This window comes from Diadema antillarum, unplaced genomic scaffold (genome assembly GCF_040938485.1).
Source record: "Diadema antillarum isolate AM-2024a unplaced genomic scaffold, OU_Dant_1.0 scf00000161, whole genome shotgun sequence".
Lineage (NCBI taxonomy): Eukaryota > Metazoa > Echinodermata > Echinoidea > Diadematoida > Diadematidae > Diadema > Diadema antillarum.
In genome coordinates this window covers 143,161-163,781 of record NW_027271050.1, presented here as the reverse complement: position 1 = coordinate 163,781, position 20,621 = coordinate 143,161, and the positions used below count along the sequence as shown (strand labels likewise).

The window sequence follows — 20,621 nt, the reverse complement described above, 5'->3', positions numbered from 1 at the left end:
GTCATATTGAAAACTTTAAAAGAAATGAAGAATTTATAAAAAGATCATAAAAACAATAAGTAAAGAAAGGTACAGGAATTAGAAGTTTGCCTATAACAACAATTTATGTGAAACACAGAGACCACATCACCATATGAGAATATTATCCACATGTTACCTTTCTGCTCAAACCAACTCTTCCAGCTAACTTCCAATAAGTAGTCCGTGATCAATAGCTGAATATTTTCTGTTACCTTTTTTTTTTATGTCTGTTGAAACAAAAATTGTGATACCCCACTTCTTTTTGTTGAATTTTCACAGACTCATTGTTTGAAAATGCAATATGTGTCACAGTCATATGATCATTCAGTTATCATCAATGTTTTAACATTCTACGTGATGGTGAAGGCAAAAGTGGCAGCATAACAGAAATTGAGGTATGCAAACAAGATGCAATATTAAATGTACTCCATTTGAATTGCCCACAATATATCTTACATCTGATTGACAAATTGCCCTTCATCAGTGTAACTAAGCACTGATTAATCAGTGTTTAGTAGTAGCCATAAGAAATCATGGGCATACTTAATCAACCTGGATTCAAACCAACAATTTCCTGATCATCAGACAGGTGTTGTATATCCACTGGTCCACTGAGCACCCAACAGCTGGAGCTGGTTCTAAACATTATAGCATGCAGCAGGTACTGCATAGTTATTCAAATTAATGAAATTCATTCATGAAAATTAATCAGGGCTTATTTATGACCCCGTTTACAGTGCGAGGCTCGGCCGCGGCCGAGCCGCAGCCGAGCCCACCTTCATTTCAGTGTAAACGCGCAAAAGGCCAAATGCGAGGCCAAAATTGGCCTCGCATTTGGCCTCGCTCTGGAGGTGGTCTCGGCCGCGGCCGAGCTGCGGCCGAGCCCGGCCTTTTCTTGGTGTAAACGCAAACTGGGCCAAATGCGCGGCCAATTTTAGTCTGGCTTCCAAACCCTCTGCCTGTATCTTTCGCTATTCAGGATATTAACCCCCACAACGTCGAAAACTAGTATAGTTTAAGGTGGTTTTGTCCTGCAAAGGATTTTTTCCTTCGGCAAAGACCTTTGCCCGAACGGCGACTTTGTCGCCACGGAATTCAGTTGGCAAAGAGTCTGAAAACCAGACAATACCAAATCGCGTTTGTTTACAAGCAGAGCGCCACTACGACAAAATATTGAAAGGTGTGAATCAAAAGCACGGCCGAGCCCGGCAGTGTAAACGGACAAAATTGCGGGGCTCGGCCTCGCAATTGAGGCTGGGCTCGGCCGCGGCTCGGCCGCGGCTCAGCCCAGCCCCGCACTGTAAACGGGGTCTATGTCATGTAGGGCAATTTGTCAATCAGTTGTGATAATAAAAGTAATGTGACGCAAGAATTGATTAATTTGAATGCCCATCTTGCCCTCCCCCCCCCCCTCACCCCAACCCCCTTGCAGGAGGACCGTCGGGAGGAGGTCAAGGAATGGGTGTTGTCCATCTCCATGGACCAGCAGGTGGAGCAGGTCCTGGACAAGGATGAGAGAGACATCTACGTGGCGGCTCTGGTGGCAGCAACGTCGGGCATCAAGTCCCTTCCCTGCGTCATCACAGGTAACAAACTTCGTGACCAGAATTTACAGAGTTTGAATTTGGAGTTTGAATTCATAGAAAATTTCTCTGTGTGTAATTTGTAGTTTTCATGACACAGGGTCGATTGTAAGCAACCTTTGCATTGCTTGTTTGTAATTTTGAGAATGAGATTATGTGTATATACTAGTCCTTCTTGGTTTGCTGCAAGTTAATTGAGTGCCTCATGCAAGCAATATGTAAGTAAGTACAGGCCGTCTAGGCTGTAACAAGTCTGTAAAGTGGATATTTTCATGTAAGGAATTTTTCGTGCTGGGCTGGGAAAGATCAATTGGGTGTCTTTTTCATTCCGGAAAATCAAGACATTTAATAGTGTTACATGTAACAATCAAAAATATGTGTGTGCTTAGAACTATCTTTGCGCTATTTTCTGGTCATGCAGAATAAGCGGAAATTTCCACACTTACAGTATATTGATGATTGCCTAGTCCCCTTGGACCGAACTTAGAGCCATTGGTCCTGTGATTGCTTACTTACGAGCATTTATTGTTTTTCATTAGCAGTGATGTCAAGCAAATAGTCATTCGAGTCAGTTCAATTCAGTGCAGTATTGTCATGAACTGCTAATTTTATTTGCACACAACCTTATTCCAGGCTACCCGGTCCTGAGAAACAAGATGGAGTTCAAACGACCGGACCGTGCCGCCAACAAAGACGACTGGAACAAGTTTCTCATGGCCACCAAGGCAAGTTTGGATTGCACTCCTTATTTCCTTGTTTGTTTGTCTGTTTATTTGTCAGTTTTTGTTTTGTTTTTAATCTATGAATGTGTAGGTAGATAATCAATGACAGATCGTCAACTGTTCAGATTTGTAAATGGTCTTCACATGCTTTAATGTCCCTGTGTGATTTGTTTTGGAGACACATTCACTCTGTTGTCATCACTGGAAGCAATCTTCAGCAACAAAAGTTATTACAAAGTCATGATCAGTTTACTTGTGTATATATAAAAAAAAGTCATACTTGTAAAGTTAAAATCTGTTTTGCCTGTTGACTGCAATCGTAGCTGCTTCACTTGTATTTCAAAATGGACACTTCTATGCCGATCTATAAGATAGGAATTATTGCATATTTCAGATGTATGATGCATCATGGGTTATTTTTTTTTCTGCATGTCCCTAACTGAAAAAAAAAAATAGATAGGCATAAAAGATTGCCCAAAAAGTAAAATAAGTGCAACTGTAGACCTACCTTACTTGTTTTTATTGTATATCATTTTGAAATTAATGAAATTCATAATGATTTTTTTTTTCATTGTGTAGAAAACATATGCATCACATATACTTGAATAAGCAATACTGTGAAAGGTTAAGTGACAATACTATTGTCACACCCTGTACACGGTTGCTCATCTTATAGTTTTGTTTGTTTTGTTTTGTAGATGTCTCACAGCCCAGAGTGTCAGGACGTCCTAAAGTTCATTGGTCAGTGGTGTGGAGCCACTCCCAATCCCAGCTACACCTTCCAGTGAGGTCACTGTGATGTCATCATCAAATCATCCAATCAGGGTGTCCCTTTTTTCCTCACCTTTTTCCTGTGCATTTTAGTCTGTCAGTTTTACCTTGGATGTTTTTCTTGCATAAATAAAATGAAAAATTTAAACCTTTAATAAAACATACTGCCAATTGTGTAAGATTGTCCCAAGGGCTCAAAGCAAAATGTGGAATCTGTTTGCCTTATGATAGAACATTACTAAGTCAGAAGGGAAGCAATTATGTTACCTAAGTATGCAGCGGTGTTGCAGTGTATTAATGGACATTGAGAAATACTGTGGCATTCATGCTAATCACATACATAGATCATGCTATAACACCGGCAGTGAACAGAACACAAATTAGTCTGGGTTTCAGCGGAAGCTGGTATAATGTCTTATAAATGATACAATGTTGTCACATTAGTATGTCGTTATTGTTGCCATGGTAACTTTAAGCTGATCTACTCCTTCAGAAACTTGCGTAAATTTTAAGTGTCCTACAGCATTGTTGTAAGCTACAAATGGTTGTGAGCTTGTTCTGTTCGTGATTAGCTAAGGAGTTGTGAGCATTACCTACCTACCATTCAGTAGGTACACATTGTAGAGGACCAAGTGCAGATTATTGCTCAAAAACTGTGCGAATATGCAGTGGACCATGCAGGATTGGAATTCATGTTTCGTTTTGTTCCTCTTGAGCACAATAAGGTTTTCACATTTATAGCTTGCTTAAATGTTTTAGAGCGTCTCAACCCTAGCTTTTCTGTGTCGCTGCAAGAATTGCTTTTTGTCATGTCATAGGCGAGTTCAGGTTGAGCTAGTTCAGTTTGAAAGATCTCGTATCTTTGAAATACATGGGGTTATGATTTCATTGGATGGTACGTGTGATTGCAGACTATTCCTCCCAATCTTTAGCACATGTGCTTAACTGTGGAAAAGATTTAACGTACATTTACAGAAACTGTACCTTTATGGAATATACATAGATTCCTGGGCATATTATTGGATAAGTTCCTAGCAAGGCAATGTTTTCCTCCTGCAAATTTTAATCAAAATTATAATGTTCTATGTACTACATTTGTGTCTGTCATGGTACCTGTTCTAACATAGCTTACCTGCTGCCACTATATATCCTTGATTCGTGATGTAACTTATGTCATGTTCTGGGTATACTAACAACACCCATGAACCACCAATGATGCCAAGATGGATAGAATGGTTCAATATTTAGAGCAATGAATGATTATTAAATAGATCTATCAAAATGCATTTGATGATACAAATGTATCATTTGAAAAAAAAAATCATAAACTTAAGCAGAGAAAAGAAAACTGATGTCTGAGGTAAAAAAACAAAACAAAGTGCAGTACATGTATACATGTAGCTTATTCCTGAGGACTATATTTTTTGTGAGATTCATTTCTGTGTTGTCTACTCTTTTGAATGGCCTCTTTTGCTGTGACTGTGATAAATGGAATTACAAAGAATGGATTTAAAGAGAATAGATAGATTTTTATGCTCCTTCTTCAATGGTGATGGCTTCATGGCTGTGATTTGTTATGTGATCCATACTTGTCATTCTCCAAGCTATGCATAAGACTAACTTTTCCCATGCTACTAGTAATTTCAATTTTATTGCATTATTGACAATGTGACATTGTGTGTGTGTGTGTGTGTGTGTGTGTGTTGTGTTTGTGTGGATGTGCATGTGTGAGTGTGAGAGCAGCATTAAAAAAAGAAAGAATGTGATTCCACAGCACAAGTGAGAACAGCTGCTTATTTTTGTTTGAATTAGTATTGTAAAATAGAACCTAATATTGAATGAAATTCAAATAAAGAATATCATTAAAGGTGTGTGTGTGTATGTGTGTGTGTTTGTGTGTTTATGTGGAAAGGATAACGTTTAATGCTAACTTTATTCATTTAGCATGTTCATCTGCAAGTATTGTTTGTTGTAGTTGTTGCATTTTAGAGGGAGCTCTTTTACAGAGGGGAAAAATCCATTCATATGGTTCAAATGTTGTCTTTTCTATTTCTTACAAACAACACACACACGAACAGCAAGACAAATCAATACAAAACACCAACAAAAGAGTTAAGGGATACATTGTATGGGTACACCATGTGTATACACACTTTTTTTTTTGGGGGGGGGGGGCTGTTCATTTTTTTTTAAAGTTTAGGATAAACATCTTCCCCTCCCCCCCCCCCCCCAGTTATGTTCAGCATGCATGTGTGTGTGTATGTCTCTGTGTCTGTGTGTGGTTGTTTGTGTGTGTGTCTGTGTGTGTGAGCGTGCACGAGCGTGTGTGCATCTTAAAGAAACTTTACTTGTTAGTTTCATTTTTCTATTGATATAAATCGAAACTAATTATTCAAGCATCCTTCAGTTGTAAAGAAAAAAAATGAACAAAAGAACTTCGACCGGGACCTTGTAATTTATTCCCGTCATAACAAGTCAACATCCTTTCAATGAATGTTTTGTTTTCTTTTGTTTTTCATTAGTTTCAGCATCTACAGGACGTTGGATTACCTCCCCAATGGTTGCCACAATTATACTAATGACTTGCGTGAATACATGTAGTGTTATGTATACAGATCAGTCCGAATCGCCTCTGAGTGCATAGCTAGTTCCTCAAGGGGTTTTCGCTTTAATAGCCTTTACTCGAACATAAAGAGACAGTTTTCTGTGAAGGAAACAAGACCAAAAACAACAACAAAACAAAACAAAAAACACTTACCGTTTTCACTTTGTGCTGTTGTTCCTAATTTAGATAATGATCAAGTTTTCTCCATCTCCATATACAAACAAACTTATTCAGCCAAACTGATTTCAAGATCACACGCTGTTCAAATTCTGTACATGGCCTCGCTCATATACTAAGTACCATGTTTACCCGTTTCTGTGACAAGCACTTTATCTTCCTTTGAGCCTTGGTGAGAAGTCTATAGAATCAAATTCTCTCATGATTTGATTGCTTCTAATTTTTGCACTCGATATCAAGCACGCAAAACGGACGTACAGAGTATTGTGCAAGGTCGGCGTTTATGTAGATCTCTTTATTTGCACATTCAGCTATTGTACACAAGGTGAATGATAAAAAACATCTATTATGTACAATGTTTCAATAATGATACAATAGAAATGTGCAATGCTCCGGTCTTTTCTGCTGTCACATAACATTCAGCAGGTGCCTTTCTTTTTCGTGAACACACGCAATGCCGGACACATTATACCACAGTCTCTGAACAGCCTTGTAGCGATGTACTGAGTATTGTGTTGTCGTCTGTCCAAAGAGGAGTGTAGGCCTAATGGGCTCATTTTCACGCCATGACTACAAACTTGGGGTGTTTAGCGTTGTATTTTCTTCTTATTCTTCTTTGCTCGAGACAACTTTCCATGGTTCTCGAACATATTAATATTGTAGTTTCAAATACTTCGTTGCCAGCGTTGCCCGTGCAATGTAACATTTTGTAACAATCATAATTACAATGTTCTTTTTTATCTTCTTAACGCGCGAAGACGTCTGAAATTAAAGATGAGGCAAGTGCTATTAAATTTGTGATGACTGATTGTCAAATTCGGGTATTATTATTCAATCTCATATCGAACATGCATTCCTTGGGTCAGACATGATGTTCCAGGAAAATAAAGATGATATTTTGTCATACTTCTTTAGAAAATATTCTTCTCCCTGCATATAAATGTTCTTGTGTAATTGGCGTATCATTGGCTCCTATCTCTTTCCGTCTCTTCTCCTTTTTCTTCTTCTTCTTTTGTTTGTTTGGTTTTTTTTTATTGCTCGCAAAAGCAAACCATGACACATGCACAAGCATTAAGATTAAATTGAATGAAGCTTCACAGTAGTGTTGGCAAGAATTTGTGAAAGTGGTACACGTATCTATCGACATACCGTGTGTTTCAGACATCTTTTGTGCAAAATGATATTAAAAGCCGCTAACCCCCCACCCCGCCCCTTGCATCGAAGAGAAATAAATAGGTACCTATACATGATCAACGTCTGTATCACACTTAATACATCTGATATTACTATAACTACTATCAAAGTGTTACTACTGCTTCTTTTTCTTCTTGTTGTACTACTCCTAATACCATAGAATTGATACAACTGCCACTACTTCTACTACTGTATACTACTATTACTACTACTACTACTACTACTACTACTACTACTACTACTATACTACTGTATTCTATACTAATATTACTAGTATTACTGCTTCTGCCATGTCTACTGTGCAACTATATACTACTATATAGTACTACTACAGTACTACGCTACTACTACTACTACTACTACTACTACTGCTGCTGCTTCTGCTGCTGCTGCTGCTACTACTACACGTACTACTACTACTATTTCTTGTACTACTACTACTCCTCCTACTATACTGTTACAAAGTTATACTGTACAATCAAAATACCATCAGATGATCCCGACAGTGGTAATCGTATCTACCATCAGTATCACTATGATCATAATCACTGTAACAAAGAAACGACTGTACCTAAAAGGTCGAATTAAATAAAAGTACTATTCAAGTTTACGGTCAAGAAAATGCAGTGGTTGGCAAGTATCTAGATTATGTTGTATTCAGTCGTAATCAGTAGAACAACTGTGATAACAACAACAAAGTCACGGCAATTCTTGCTCACAAAATTGCCATCTTTAAGGTACCGTTATATACAGTGGGACATCTCCACTTCACTAAAGTTGTTTCAAAGAATCTGATTCGCCACTAAAGGACCCACTCCACACTTGTTTTTAAATCTAATTTCTTGACCTGTTATGTAGCAATAAAGAATGTCTAGCAAGGATAACGGAAATCAGTAAACTCGAAGAAACCAATGCACCGTGAACTGCCATCTCAGATGAGACTCTGTCGAATTCCAGTAGGATGTGAGAGAAATTAAATTGATCAAGGTTTAAAGTCAAGTTTATACATTCATGCTTACATCGCATTACATGGCAAAATGCGCTGCGATAATGCCGCACGTCAATATCTTTTCGTTTTTTAAATAATGTTAAAACGATTGAATGAGTAGAATCCGGCATCAACAGAGAAAGTACATTTTAGTAATACTCATCATAATAGTTATGTTTGAAGGTCTGTCATCACTGAAGCATACACTGTTCGAATGTGAATTTGAATATATGTTCGATAATAGACAGTGACAGATGAATCACAAATTGCATTCTGCACTCAACTATACCCCAACCGGTTACAACAAAATAACAGTTCGAACAGTTCGTCACATTTTCAGCATTTCAGATTTTGTCAGAATCCATACATTCTGAGGGCTCAGAAACAATGATACTTCGTGGGGGGGGGGGGGGGGGGGACTAATTCGCAGAAAGATTTTACAACAGGCTTTAACCCCCCCCCCCCCCCCCATCATTACTGTATAATTATAGCGACATGACGTGATGATGAAGGGGGAAAAAAAACGCACAAATTGTTTGAAAATTGCGTCTAAACGAGGACCATTATCGTTCATATTTTGGATAATGAATGTGCGAAGGGTAAGTCCTAATAGTATATATGAATTACATCAATGAGGTTTTTTCTGACACCGACATGTGTTTTTTTTTTTTCGGAAGAGTGACAAGGGCAGTTCTCCACCTTCATCACTGATGTAGTTCAGTTTGGTTGCATGTTTTGTTTTTGGCTGGTCAGTTTTTGGAAGTGGTGAAAAACAGCGAATTTCTTGTAAATTATCTTATTCCGTGTAGCATAATAGGATGTGTGAAAGAGTACGTGGTAATTTTACCCTTAAAGTTTAACATTCCATGCGGTTTCTTACAGTTCGATCAATTCTACACGTCAAGACCTTCATAGTTACATTCCCACGATGTGTGTGGTATAGATCAATAACAGAGCTAACATAGATACTGCGTTATCCTTGGATGCGATGTCAAAAGCAAAATTGTCCAATAGCTCTTTTGCATTATAATCATATTAGACTATAATACAATAATATCTCATACATTCGGCTATTGATTGCCAAGTGACAAAATTGGTGCCCGTCTATCTACTAGACAAAAAGCGACGTGATGAGCAAAAGCATTATAATAGCAGTCATCAATACGCCACTATCACCAGGGCGCCAAAAATTAGGCCCTTATATCGTGATTATTGCTACGTGAGTTTGTTGTAACATGTCCATTGTGGAAACTACTTGCGATTAGCTATGATAACAGATAGGCAAATGACGTTCCATTATGACTGCAAACGACGCTCATTTATTGTGAATAGTGGGGATCACTCGTACAATAAAGTATTGTATTCTAATGCTAGACATATTTCGTGTTGTGCTGAGGGGGACTTCCAGCAGTACATTACATCGACATCATAATAAATCAATCATACTGCCGACATTATAGTGCAAGCCACACACTACTTTACGCAGAATCGTGTGATAATGAATTCATATTGTTTGATAACAAAACGGGTCGACTCCATTCTTGCTAGTTTTAGATACTTGCGATTAAAGCTGCTAAAAATAAAGAAAATAAAAATAAAATGTGGGATTTCTAAATCAATACTTCTGGAATATTCCCTATTATGTGACACGTTAAGTATCATTGGAATGGTTTTATTCTGCTGTTTTATCTTTAAAACTTTACAGTATTTGAAATTAAGTGGCGCCTAACCCGTTCTACGATGAAACTCTTCAATTAATACAACCTCTGACATTACGAAGAGTAGTCTTTTGGCCTTTAATTGTTGCAGGTACAATAATTCTAACATGCGTAAACTGTGTGTGTGTGCTGCTTTCATTTATAGTTTGACAAGTATAACACATGTATACTGTTACATTGAGAGCAGGAATGACAACAATTTATTTCACGATAACATTTAAAAGACATCCAACATAAACACTCCTGTTAGTTCACCTTCGGATTTTTCTGTGTCATCCATCGTACTCATCATACGCACTGCCATTCGAGGAGTCGTTCACAAATTAAAATGCCACCACCACTCGTACTTGGCAAGAATTCGACACCATCTAACAATCAATTTGCGCTTTCTGCATCTTACGTTAGAGTTACTATTTTCCGTCATTGTTGCTAGGGTGGGAATGTCATCTCGTAAATACAATTTGTCGAGTCTCTACCTGAGGAAAGCGACTAGCCGTGACATCATTCAGGTAGTTTCCGATGCACGCGTTCGGCTTCAACATCGACGAGGCCAAGCCCCGGTGAATCCTGTTCTGCATGCCTGGGTCCCACAGATTCCGCGAGTGTCTCTTCCGTTTCGGTCTTCGCTGGCCGGCCTTGTGCTTCGGGTCCTGCTTCATGCCCATGGTGAACCACTGGTGGATTTTCGTACCCATGATGCCGCTCTCGGACGGCGTCAGTTCGTCGCTCTCGCTCTCCGGGCGTTCCGGCTCCTCCTTGATTTTCGTGTCCTCGCGCACGAAGGAGGCATACCTATCCGTCGTCAGGCGCGGAGCTCCCCGTAGGACCGTTGACGAGTTGGCTGCGTCGCGCGGGCTGCTGGCGAGTTCGCTCTTGGACCTATCTTCTCGATGCTTACGAGAAGCGGGAACGAAGACCATATTTTTCGCCTTCTCGCCTCCTCGGGAAAATAGCGACACCTTCGACGTCGTCATGATTCCCGACGCCTGCAGACTGTGCGTCCGCATCCGTGGTAGGTCCGCTATCGTCTTGCTCCTCTCCATCTGGGGCGCCCGGGCGTTCAAGCTTGTCTGTGAGGCGCGGAGAGCCGACGTCGATTCCGGCGATAGTTTCACGGAACTCTTCACCGTCATCGAGCGCGACGACAGTTCGGGACAGAAGTTTCCCGACGTGAAGGCCCGCGACAGACCCGCAGCGCCAACGGTGAGAAAACACTTGGGATGAGCATTATCTGCAATGATGGCAGCGCGGGAATTCTTGGACTGCATCGCTATCGGGTGTTTGTCGTGATCTGGAACGTGCAAGGTGAGTTTAGGAGCGACGTGGCTCGCAGCCCGCACTTCGATCCGAGGCAGACTGAATTCCTCTGCCAGCTCGTCACCATCTCCTTCCAAAATAAAGCTCTCAACGTAGCCATTGCTGCCTACAGCATCCTTCTTGGACTCGGTGGCACTCGCTATTCGTACTCCTTCGACTGACGGTAGCACGAGCTTGTCCTTTTCTCCCACACGGTTGCTACTTCCAACACGGGCGCCGTCATCTGCAGTTGTCACTGACGGTAACTCCACCTTAAGCGAATCCGGACCTGTCGCATCTTGGCCATTGCTATCGGCAACATTGTCTCTCTCTTCCGCCTCGTCTCTGATTGGACCAGCTGCTGCAGGGGGCGGAGACTCTGGCGGATCAAAGGGAATCTCTTTGTCTTCGGTCGACATAGTTTCAAGATTGTATGAGGCGTGGTTACATGAAGATGTTCACAGCGAGTCTGTCGTTTTGGGATGCATCTCCTGACAGAAATCTAACCGCACTGATGTAACAGACAATGAATTGGACAATGGATTGAAGTTTGGAGTTTGCAGCCGGAGAAATGGATGTTTGTTGTGGACATCTCTCAACTTGTGATCTATTTTTCTGCCGCAGGTGGTTGCAGAGTGAACTCAGGTAGAATTCTGCGAATAGAGAGAGACACACACACACAAACAACGTCATGACTAAGACGGCAATATAGAGACTTGACTCTTTAAACCCTCAACTTCAAACTTTACTGTATAAATGCGAAATTAATTAAACAATGTGAAATCAGAAGCAACCAAAGCTATATAGTGAACCAACTAGAGACAGCAAGGATAGTAATGATTAACAGAGCGGAATCAACGAACGGGAAACAGCCGGAAAAAAAAAACAGGTAGAATAAAGATAACACAATTTACAGGGGAAAATAAAGGAACATCGTTAAAAAGGGGGAGCTAGGGAAACGTCACGAATTATCCCATGCCGACTAGACTCTTTGAATATTACATTTTTATCTTCATTATTATAATAATCATAATTATTACGATTGTTGTTACAAATTAGAACAGATCACAGAGCGTGGCATCACAGTGTAATAACCAGGATGCTGTCTTCTCATTTGATGGGAAAATTAAAGGGTGCATAATAGACGTCAGCATTTACACTTCATCGTCACCATACCCGTTAGAAAACTTAACATCGACATGAACAAACGGGAGTAAAAAAAAATCCAAGTAAACTTTTATAGTTATTGCAAATAATGTAAATAAAGGAGGAGAACTCGAAGTTCATTGATACTCCTTTCTCCCTTAACAAACAAAGGCACTCCAAACTAAATTGTGCGTACTGTGAAAGGCGTGTGAGACAATTTTTTTTTTCTTCACATTATTATTCCATCCCAACTCCAAACATCTCAGCATTGTGCCAGCACGTCTTCAATTGACATCTTTAAAGCGGATGATAGTGAGGTTGTGCGCACGTCAGTCATAACTGCAGGAAAAAAAAAAATGTTTCCTGCCAGGTTACGATTGCCGATGGGAATATGTAAGGTGAAAGGTTACTCCTATTCACGTCATCCACTTCCACTAAAGAAGAGGGGCAGTTAAATTTTATGCACGTATGAAACGGGCAAGCACCCACGAGCACGATGTATACACCGGTTCGTCTTCTCCTTGCCACTTCCCTCCCCTCCGTAATGCCCCCCCCCCCCCCCCTCCCGAAAAAAAAAAGGCAGCGTCCGGTAACCATGACTACGAACATGCGCTAACCTTCACCCGCAGTGCGAACATGAAACCTCCCTGCTTCCGTCTGCCCTGTATTAAGCGTATCACGTATGCCTTTGCCTGTCCCGAACGACTTTCTTTCTGCGGCTGCATGAGACGGCTAAAGAATATCGTTGGACATGATATCGATTTATCGGAACAAGGGTGTTGTTCTGTTGACAGTTGGCATTGTTTTCGGCTGTGAATCATGATGCAAAACATAAAGGAACGATCGATACTCCCGTTGAGCATCGTAACGATCAATGTCGAAAATATTGTGCCTCTAATTCTCAACACGTATCAGAGAGAGTTGGGTTATGATCCCGTAATTTAAAGTCCAACAACATTTTACATGAATTCCTTGAGACATACTATATGGCTCATGTATTTTAGCACAAATTATTATCTCCATCATATTCTCGTTATCATCGACAACTGCTTGACGAACACATACAAAGAGTACAATTATCATAATCATATCTCCCTTACAAATTCACCTGTAGGTGAACAGTAGTCTTGTGGATGAACGGATAGACGAAGAGCGAGAAAGATACTGGAAAAAGAGATCCAGAGGATACACTTTGAAAGAATCTATTGAAAATAATGCCCGACACTTCTATAAAACTGAAGAAGTTGTTACAAAGTCACAGAAGGTGCCTGCAGTACATACAGTACTGTAAATAAAACGTTTATGTTATTAATTCCCCAGCCTATCCCCAGCTTTCCCATCGTCGTGTTGCACTGAGCCCAATAAGGTATACAGTTGATATACCCCCTAGCCTATCTTTTACAAATACCCCACCTCCCCATCTTCTTTCAAATGATAATTGATTGCCGCACTCCTCCGTAAGGTCACGGCATTGTCTTTGCGCTTTCTTCCAATTCTTCGTGGTGAAGAAAGGGGTGGTAGACAGTAGAATGACCGAATGCTGTCTATGACAATTGAAAGATGGCTTTATGTAAGCGGTGTTTGTGGAGAGGAGACGTAAACACCTATTGAAATAAAGTGTTAGTGTGTCAGTTCAGGTTCTTCTGTTATAAGTGTGTAGTCTGTTTGTCCAGACACGTTATTGATTCATATAGTAAATATCGCTCTCTATGCACTAGCCTGGGTGTGGTGCATCAATTTTCTACACCAATCGTGGTTCGAGTTTGACTATATAGGGGGATACCAGACTGGCAAGCTATTAAAAAGTGGGAGGTGGAGACAATAGGTGATGACAGTGGTAGTTTAGAATACGCGTCAGTTGATAGATACGGATTAAAAGTGAAGCGTCACACGACGGTATGTTAATTCCATCTCCATGCGATTCAGGTCTCAACCGATTCTGTACAGGTTGTTATACTAGTGTTTTGATATACGATTACGCGGATGAAACAAAGTCGGATCTGGTGCAATAGACTATACAGATCTCGTTGGTTACCGACCCCCTTTCTCCCTCTCAACCCGCCCCCATTCCCTTTAGGTTTGCTCCTCTGTTACCCCCCAAGGCTTGACCTTGCTCGTTTGCAAAACTCAACATCAACGTCATGAAAAATAAAACATATAGATAGCCTATGTATCGGACCATCAAACAATTACCTTTGTGAAAACAGTATCTGATGGAATGGGCGCATGTTTACAAACATAAGACAATAAATGAAAGAAAGTTTTTGTTAGGATAATGTCAATAACGGATGTATCAACTTCCAATTTCATGTTTCATAAATTTCCGTCGCTAAAAATGGACGAGGTTTTATTGTGTTTTCTTTTTATATGTCTATCTATGTATCGGTGACAATCGTGTTGCTATAATATGGCTATTGATGATGGTTTCTGTGTGTATGACAAAAGATCATGATGATAGCTTGGCGGAAAATTAGTGACTGAAGTAATGGTCGGGGGGAGGGGGGGGGGGAGGGGGGATATAAGCAAACAAAACGGAAACGATCAAAGGCGCCATACTTGCCAAAGAAGTGCTTGAAGTTCGCCCGTGTTTTAAACACAGAAATCACATCGGGCTGGTATAATAATTGTGAATAGACCTACTGTATATACAACATTACGCGAAAAGTAACATGATAACAGGAGACTTTGTCAAAAGCAGAAAGATGCTCATCGACCAAAATGGAAAATCATTATAAATAGATAAATAAATACACGAAAATGAACAAATCAAAACGGGAATGGTCTATTCATATAACAATGCATTGGGTATCATAGGTGTGAGAATACTCAGCTGAATGTCTATACGGAAAAGAGTGCAAAGTATGCATGTGGGAAATTTTGTCTGCAAATCAAAAAGAGACATGGCGGACTGCTGGTGAGAATTACGTTGATGTTGGGTTACGTTCTGATTTGTTGTTGTTCTGCATTTTTTTTTTAATCCAAAGCCACTCTTAATTATTCTTGTCTGTTACTGTTTTTAACTTATCTCACAGCTGGTGATGGATTTCATAACGGTTAACTGTTGTTGTTTTTTAATTCCATTGAAGATTGTCGTTGTATTTATCACGAACACAATATTTGTAAAGTCGTAAAGGAGGATTTCTTCACAAGTCCATAACATCAAAAGCAAAGTTGTTTTCAAATGAGGGTCAACAAACATAATTTTAAAGTTAATTCGTTTGCTTTTTGTTAACCAAATGGAATTATATGAGTCTAGGGAAATATTTCAAAATAGATTGTTAACCTCAGCTTATCATGGAGATCGCAAGTAAGAAAGGCTACCGTAGTCGTGATCGATATTCATAAACCCTTTAGATTCGGTTTCCATGGTAACAAGGAGACCGGTGTGGATGTCAATGCTCTCCGCTATATATAATTTGCCTTAATCTGCTATCACTGCTTCGCAAGGTTCTGTAAGCAGACACAAGCCGTCTTGCAATCCTCTTACTTATGTCTGTTAAGGAAGCCCGGGAGTGTTATAGCTTTTCTACAATACCAATGAATACCGAGGTATTGTGCGTCAAAATCTCCGTCTTGAATTTTGATGGATCGAGAACAATGAAATGCCGGAGCTGATAAGAGGCTAAAGAGACCTATCAGTCGCGGATGAGCCTTTGGCGAGAGATTTGTAAAGTATAGAAATACACTCTGGACGTAATAAGTAGGGAAAACTTTTTTTCAATTCCGCCCGGGGAATCTAAACATTTACGGCAGATTCTATTTGTTTGTCCTCTTCTTTTTAAGAACTGCGTAATCTCGTTGACACAATTAGGGTGCATGGTCAATCGTAGTCTCATAGCAGCAGACAGTTATTTTTGTATCATTTCTAGCTCAAATGTATCTGTTGGAAACGGAATTATTATTCTCAGACATTCATACGAATAGAAGACAGGGGAAGGAAAACTTAATGATCGAGCAATATTTAACAAGCTACTAAAGAGGAAGCTAATACGTTACCGTTTGTCCACATATACATATTTACTTTTCCATTATAACATACATTTCTTCTTTGCCCTGTCATATCCTTCAAGATAACCCAAAGTCAGCGTCATTTTTACGCCACTCATGCGAGTGTGATTTTGCGTTTTCAACCACGGAAGGTTTGCCATGACTAGATATTTTAGATATTTCAGGTTAAACAAGCGCTAACTGAATCCGAGTTGAGAAGATAGATCCTTATTGGTTTTTTTTTTCATCATTTCGCTTTGCGTTGTTCTCCAGCGAGAACCAATAGATTATTGCCACTTGACAACGTAAATACATTATCGTACCTTTAACGATACAGTAATTAATGGAAGGAACATACTAAACATCGTATTTTTGTCCCAACATCTGAGTTTTCACTTTGCCGATATCGGGTTGGATTTTTTTGTGTGTTTGCTTTCTTTCTTTCTTTTAATCGTTATGGCCAGAAACATGAGGTCAAGAAGACCTTCAATTCTACTACTTTCTACTACTGCTTTTCTACTACTTCACTTATTCTAAACTTTATGCATTTGGACAGACTGTATACATACAAATTGAGGCTTATCGCGCATGAAAACGTATTTCTTTAATTTGTCGGCGGATTAGGTTTTTAGCTGCATGTAAAAAATACGCCGCTCGTAATCTTGCCACATTCTTTTCTCTCTCATATCTATTATTTTCGCGAAATGTTCTTTATGATTTGACATCGGGGCTGTGTATCGTGTATACATTTTAATGCCTGACCGTTCACTCTGCCGCTTTCAAGATTATATTATAGGTGGCAATAATTTTCGTGCGTTGTTGAATTCGCGGCCAAACAGTGATTCGCGAAATTTGCAAAAATTACACCCTCGCAAAAATAACAGATTTTAGGGCCTATAGCGTTTTCCTCATTTCCATGTTTCTTTCCTTAAATGTGTATATAATAGACATGAATGTATCTTTGTGATATTATACGCTATGTATGGATGTGGCCTATTATTGTTACCAATTTGTGTTATCATACATTAATTGGAAATCATACCTTGGAAGTGGACTTAACATGTTTTCATTGTAGTCGTTTCTTTCCTTCTGCAGAGACTCCAACTCTCCCGTTTTCGACGGGAGATCTCCCGCCGAAAGCCCATTTTTGCACAATCTCCCGTTCTCCCGTTTGAGATTTGATTTCTCCCGCCCTGGCTCTGTGTCTCCCGGTGGAAAGGATTTCTTACTTATTTCTATCGTATGTTGAAAAAATAAACCTTAGATAGCACCAGAGAACATCTAGAATCCTAGGAACTTCGCGCTTCGCACACATCAACTTGGAGTCTCCCGTTTGCTAGGGGTTTCGGGCGGGAGAATCTCCAGATCGGAAGGTGCTTGGGGTTGGAGTCTCTGCTTCTGCACAAACATTACAAAGGTTTATTCACGGAGCGACATCTGCCATATGAAGTGCAGGCAACTATAACATGGAGATATGGTTGTGCGTTATCATTTTAGAGTAATCATCAGTAATTGCTTTCTCGTTAACAGTGAGATGTTGATTTGTCATTTTTATAGACTCGTGTTCGTCTTAAAACTATACGATGTAGGCCTACCCCCTCTCCCTATCCCACCCCCCCCCCCCCCCATCACTGCGGAATAAGGCGCACTTGGGTGCTCTGATTTGTTTTTTTTGTTTTTCACGATCGCTATCAAATGTAAAAATGCTGCTCATCGGAACTAAAGCAGGATGCTGTAGTGTGTTGAGATCAAACCATATTATCATTATGGACATCGCAGAAATCGCAGCCAAGATTCAACCACGGATGATTGAACTTGAAAATGAGACACCCCGAAAAGTGGAAGTTAAGAATCCAGCACTTAGAATCACCCATAGTCATGATAGTATAAATAAATAAAAAATACACGGACAAATAAACAAATGGAATATCCCATGGTTTTGTCACGAATAGCAGCGACAAGATGGTAATAAGACTGCGTGCAACAATAATTTGTTGAACAATTCTTGCTGGAAGTTGAAAGCGAAATCAAAGACTTGGGACTATAATAGTTGCATTACCCACACGACAGGCATGACTTACAAAGCTGATGAAAACGGTCGGCCAGCTTGACGAAGGCTGCCTAGGGTTGGCTTGACGATGGAAACATTTACACCTCCTCAGCAACATGTATTCGGCGTCGATCATACATCTGCTCCCGGTGCGCCGGCTGGTTGGTTTTTACCAACTCGCACTAATAGCTGTCGTTAACAGGTGTACAAACGTCAGCTCCGTAAAGGTTCACTTAGTTATTGCAGTGTGCTTTATTAATCTTTTGAGTAGCTCGTAATCTTCGTTCAAAACGGACAAATTTGACTGTACCTTGGCTTCGAAACGCCCCGTGTTACGCTTCGACTACTTCAAGTCGCAGTGACTATCTATAATCCTCGACCACATCAAACTGAGCCCGAGCCTCATACAGTTTACCCAAACCTACAATTCGCACGTTTCGGCTGCTCCGATGAATACCGATTAACAATCGATAGTGCAGGTAACAATCAGGCGAGAGAATAGAGTTGGAATTTCGTGTAGCGCCACCAGCGCGCGGCACCAAGCAATCTCATTGATCAGTGAGGACAAGCGTGCGAGTCATAGTATTCGAAAAGGACGCCTATAGATCTTCATTCAAGTCGATTTCATTTATTTGTAGTCCTTTTCTATGAGATTCGGCGAGGAGGAGATATGAGCCATCAAAATAATGCTGAGATGTCTACCAGCTCCAAAATAGATAAAAAGAGAGCAAATTCATGCTTGTTTGCGGTAGTTTTGGTTACTCTTTATTTGAACACTGTCATTTATTTTGCATCAAATATTCATCACGAAACTGACTGTCTCAGCATTTTCGTTGTTTGACGTGGTTTTTACATTACATGGATGAAACAACTTATTGTTTGACTGTTTAAAATAATTGTTAATGGATAAAATGTGCAATGAAAATGATATTTCATAGTGATGCAATGACGCATTATGTCTTTATAAAAAAAAAAATATCTGGTATGTATCAATGTCAGATTCTTCCATTCGCCATGATTATCACTGCTATTAATGTAGAGGCGTGGCGATGGTTGATTTAGGAAGTGGGTTAAAAAAATCTAGTCATTCAAATCAAAATAAACTCATCAGAATGATCAGAAATGATGCATTAGTAGATCCTATATAATTTTCGCATAGAGTGCTTTGAGTTCAATCCTAAACAAATACGTAGGATTTGAAGGCCCAAATTCCTAAAGGTTGCTATGATAGTAACTCCTGCTAAAGTGGTAAGTGTCATGGTAATGACAAAAACTCTGCTTCCTGGTTGGCTGTTGCTAAGGGAAGTTGATATTCTTTCTGTAGTTGCTGTCCCAACATCTTTCATAAGATCGCCCTAACGGTTTAAACAAACAAATGAATAGCAAAAACAAGATAGAGGTTAAAACAACTGTTTGTTCTGCATGTCCTGATACCGCCAATATCTAATGGTAAACCAAGTCTCTCTGATGAAGACACTTCTTCAACAAATTAAAGCGATCTGGGACTCGTTTCATGAAAAATGTTAGGATGTCAACTCTTGCTGGAATAGCAACTTCCCATAGCAACAACCAATCAGGGAATCTGGATTCTTGTCATTACCATTATGCCATCCCAGCAAGAGTTGCTATCATAGCAACTTTTTATGCAATGGGGGCCTGCTAGTCTTCACCCCTTCTTGGTAAACTACTTTGAAAACATTGAAATTCAAAATAAGTACTTCAGTAATTGTAGTGGAAGTTGCAAATATTAGTAGGTAAACGATTCCAAAGCTTAAAGAAATATCTGTTCTGTCTGATGAAGAAATTTACTTAGTCTCTCTTGAATTTAGGCTACTGCGTTCTCCTCCAAGACTGTGATTATGTGCAGAGCCGATCAGCGATCAACGATAGCTGGCAATACTGTGATAGACAGGTAAACGGTCCCCTGCAATATCCCAGAGCAACGAAACCAGGTGGGGGCGCTGTTAACAATGGGCCGAGACCATAGAAACTGGAAATGGCTTTGACGGCCCATGTAACACGCACAAAAGTTGTTTTCAGATAGTGCTCACAGCTAAAAGACAAGTCATTGTATCAAACCCGCACCGCGGGATAATAAAGATCGTGTACCTCTATCGATCACGTCGTGTAATGAGCAAAGCCGCGCTTTCGGGAGGCCGTTGGTTAATCCATAGTAAGCTGCTCGTAATCATTGTCTTGTACAACTTTGCGAACACACAATGACAACAAAAGAAAGTCTTCAAAGACCGTCATTAAAGGACGTTTTGACCACAGCTTTTTAGATTGAACCTTGTGTTTATGGAGATGATGGTACTATGATAGGACCTCGTAGAGCAACACATTGAAGCAAATTGTCATCTACC

The 20,621-nt window shown here is 40.0% G+C and overlaps 2 protein-coding genes across 2 annotated transcripts in view; one reads left to right on the top strand and one right to left on the bottom strand.

The window, feature by feature from the left end:
- The window catches only part of LOC139722215 (intraflagellar transport protein 172 homolog), a 107,776-nt gene extending 104,495 nt beyond the window's left edge, over positions 1 to 3,281 (top strand). Inside the window, exons 36-38 of the mRNA XM_071633526.1 lie at positions 1,454 to 1,607; positions 2,238 to 2,329; positions 3,025 to 3,281. Of these exons, the coding sequence (XP_071489627.1) occupies positions 1,454 to 1,607; positions 2,238 to 2,329; positions 3,025 to 3,114 (336 nt within the window). The 3' untranslated portion in view covers positions 3,115 to 3,281. The remainder of the gene's footprint in view (positions 1 to 1,453; positions 1,608 to 2,237; positions 2,330 to 3,024) is intronic.
- Positions 3,282 to 10,191: 6,910 nt separating this feature from the next.
- Positions 10,192 to 11,494, bottom strand: LOC139722217 (uncharacterized). Its single transcript, XM_071633528.1, has 2 exons — positions 10,643 to 11,494; positions 10,192 to 10,549 (listed from the first exon to the last, which is right to left on the bottom strand). Exons 1-2 carry the CDS (start codon positions 11,492 to 11,494, stop codon positions 10,223 to 10,225), a joined length of 1,179 nt encoding a protein of 392 aa, XP_071489629.1. The 3' UTR covers positions 10,192 to 10,222.
- Positions 11,495 to 20,621: the final 9,127 nt, after the last annotated feature.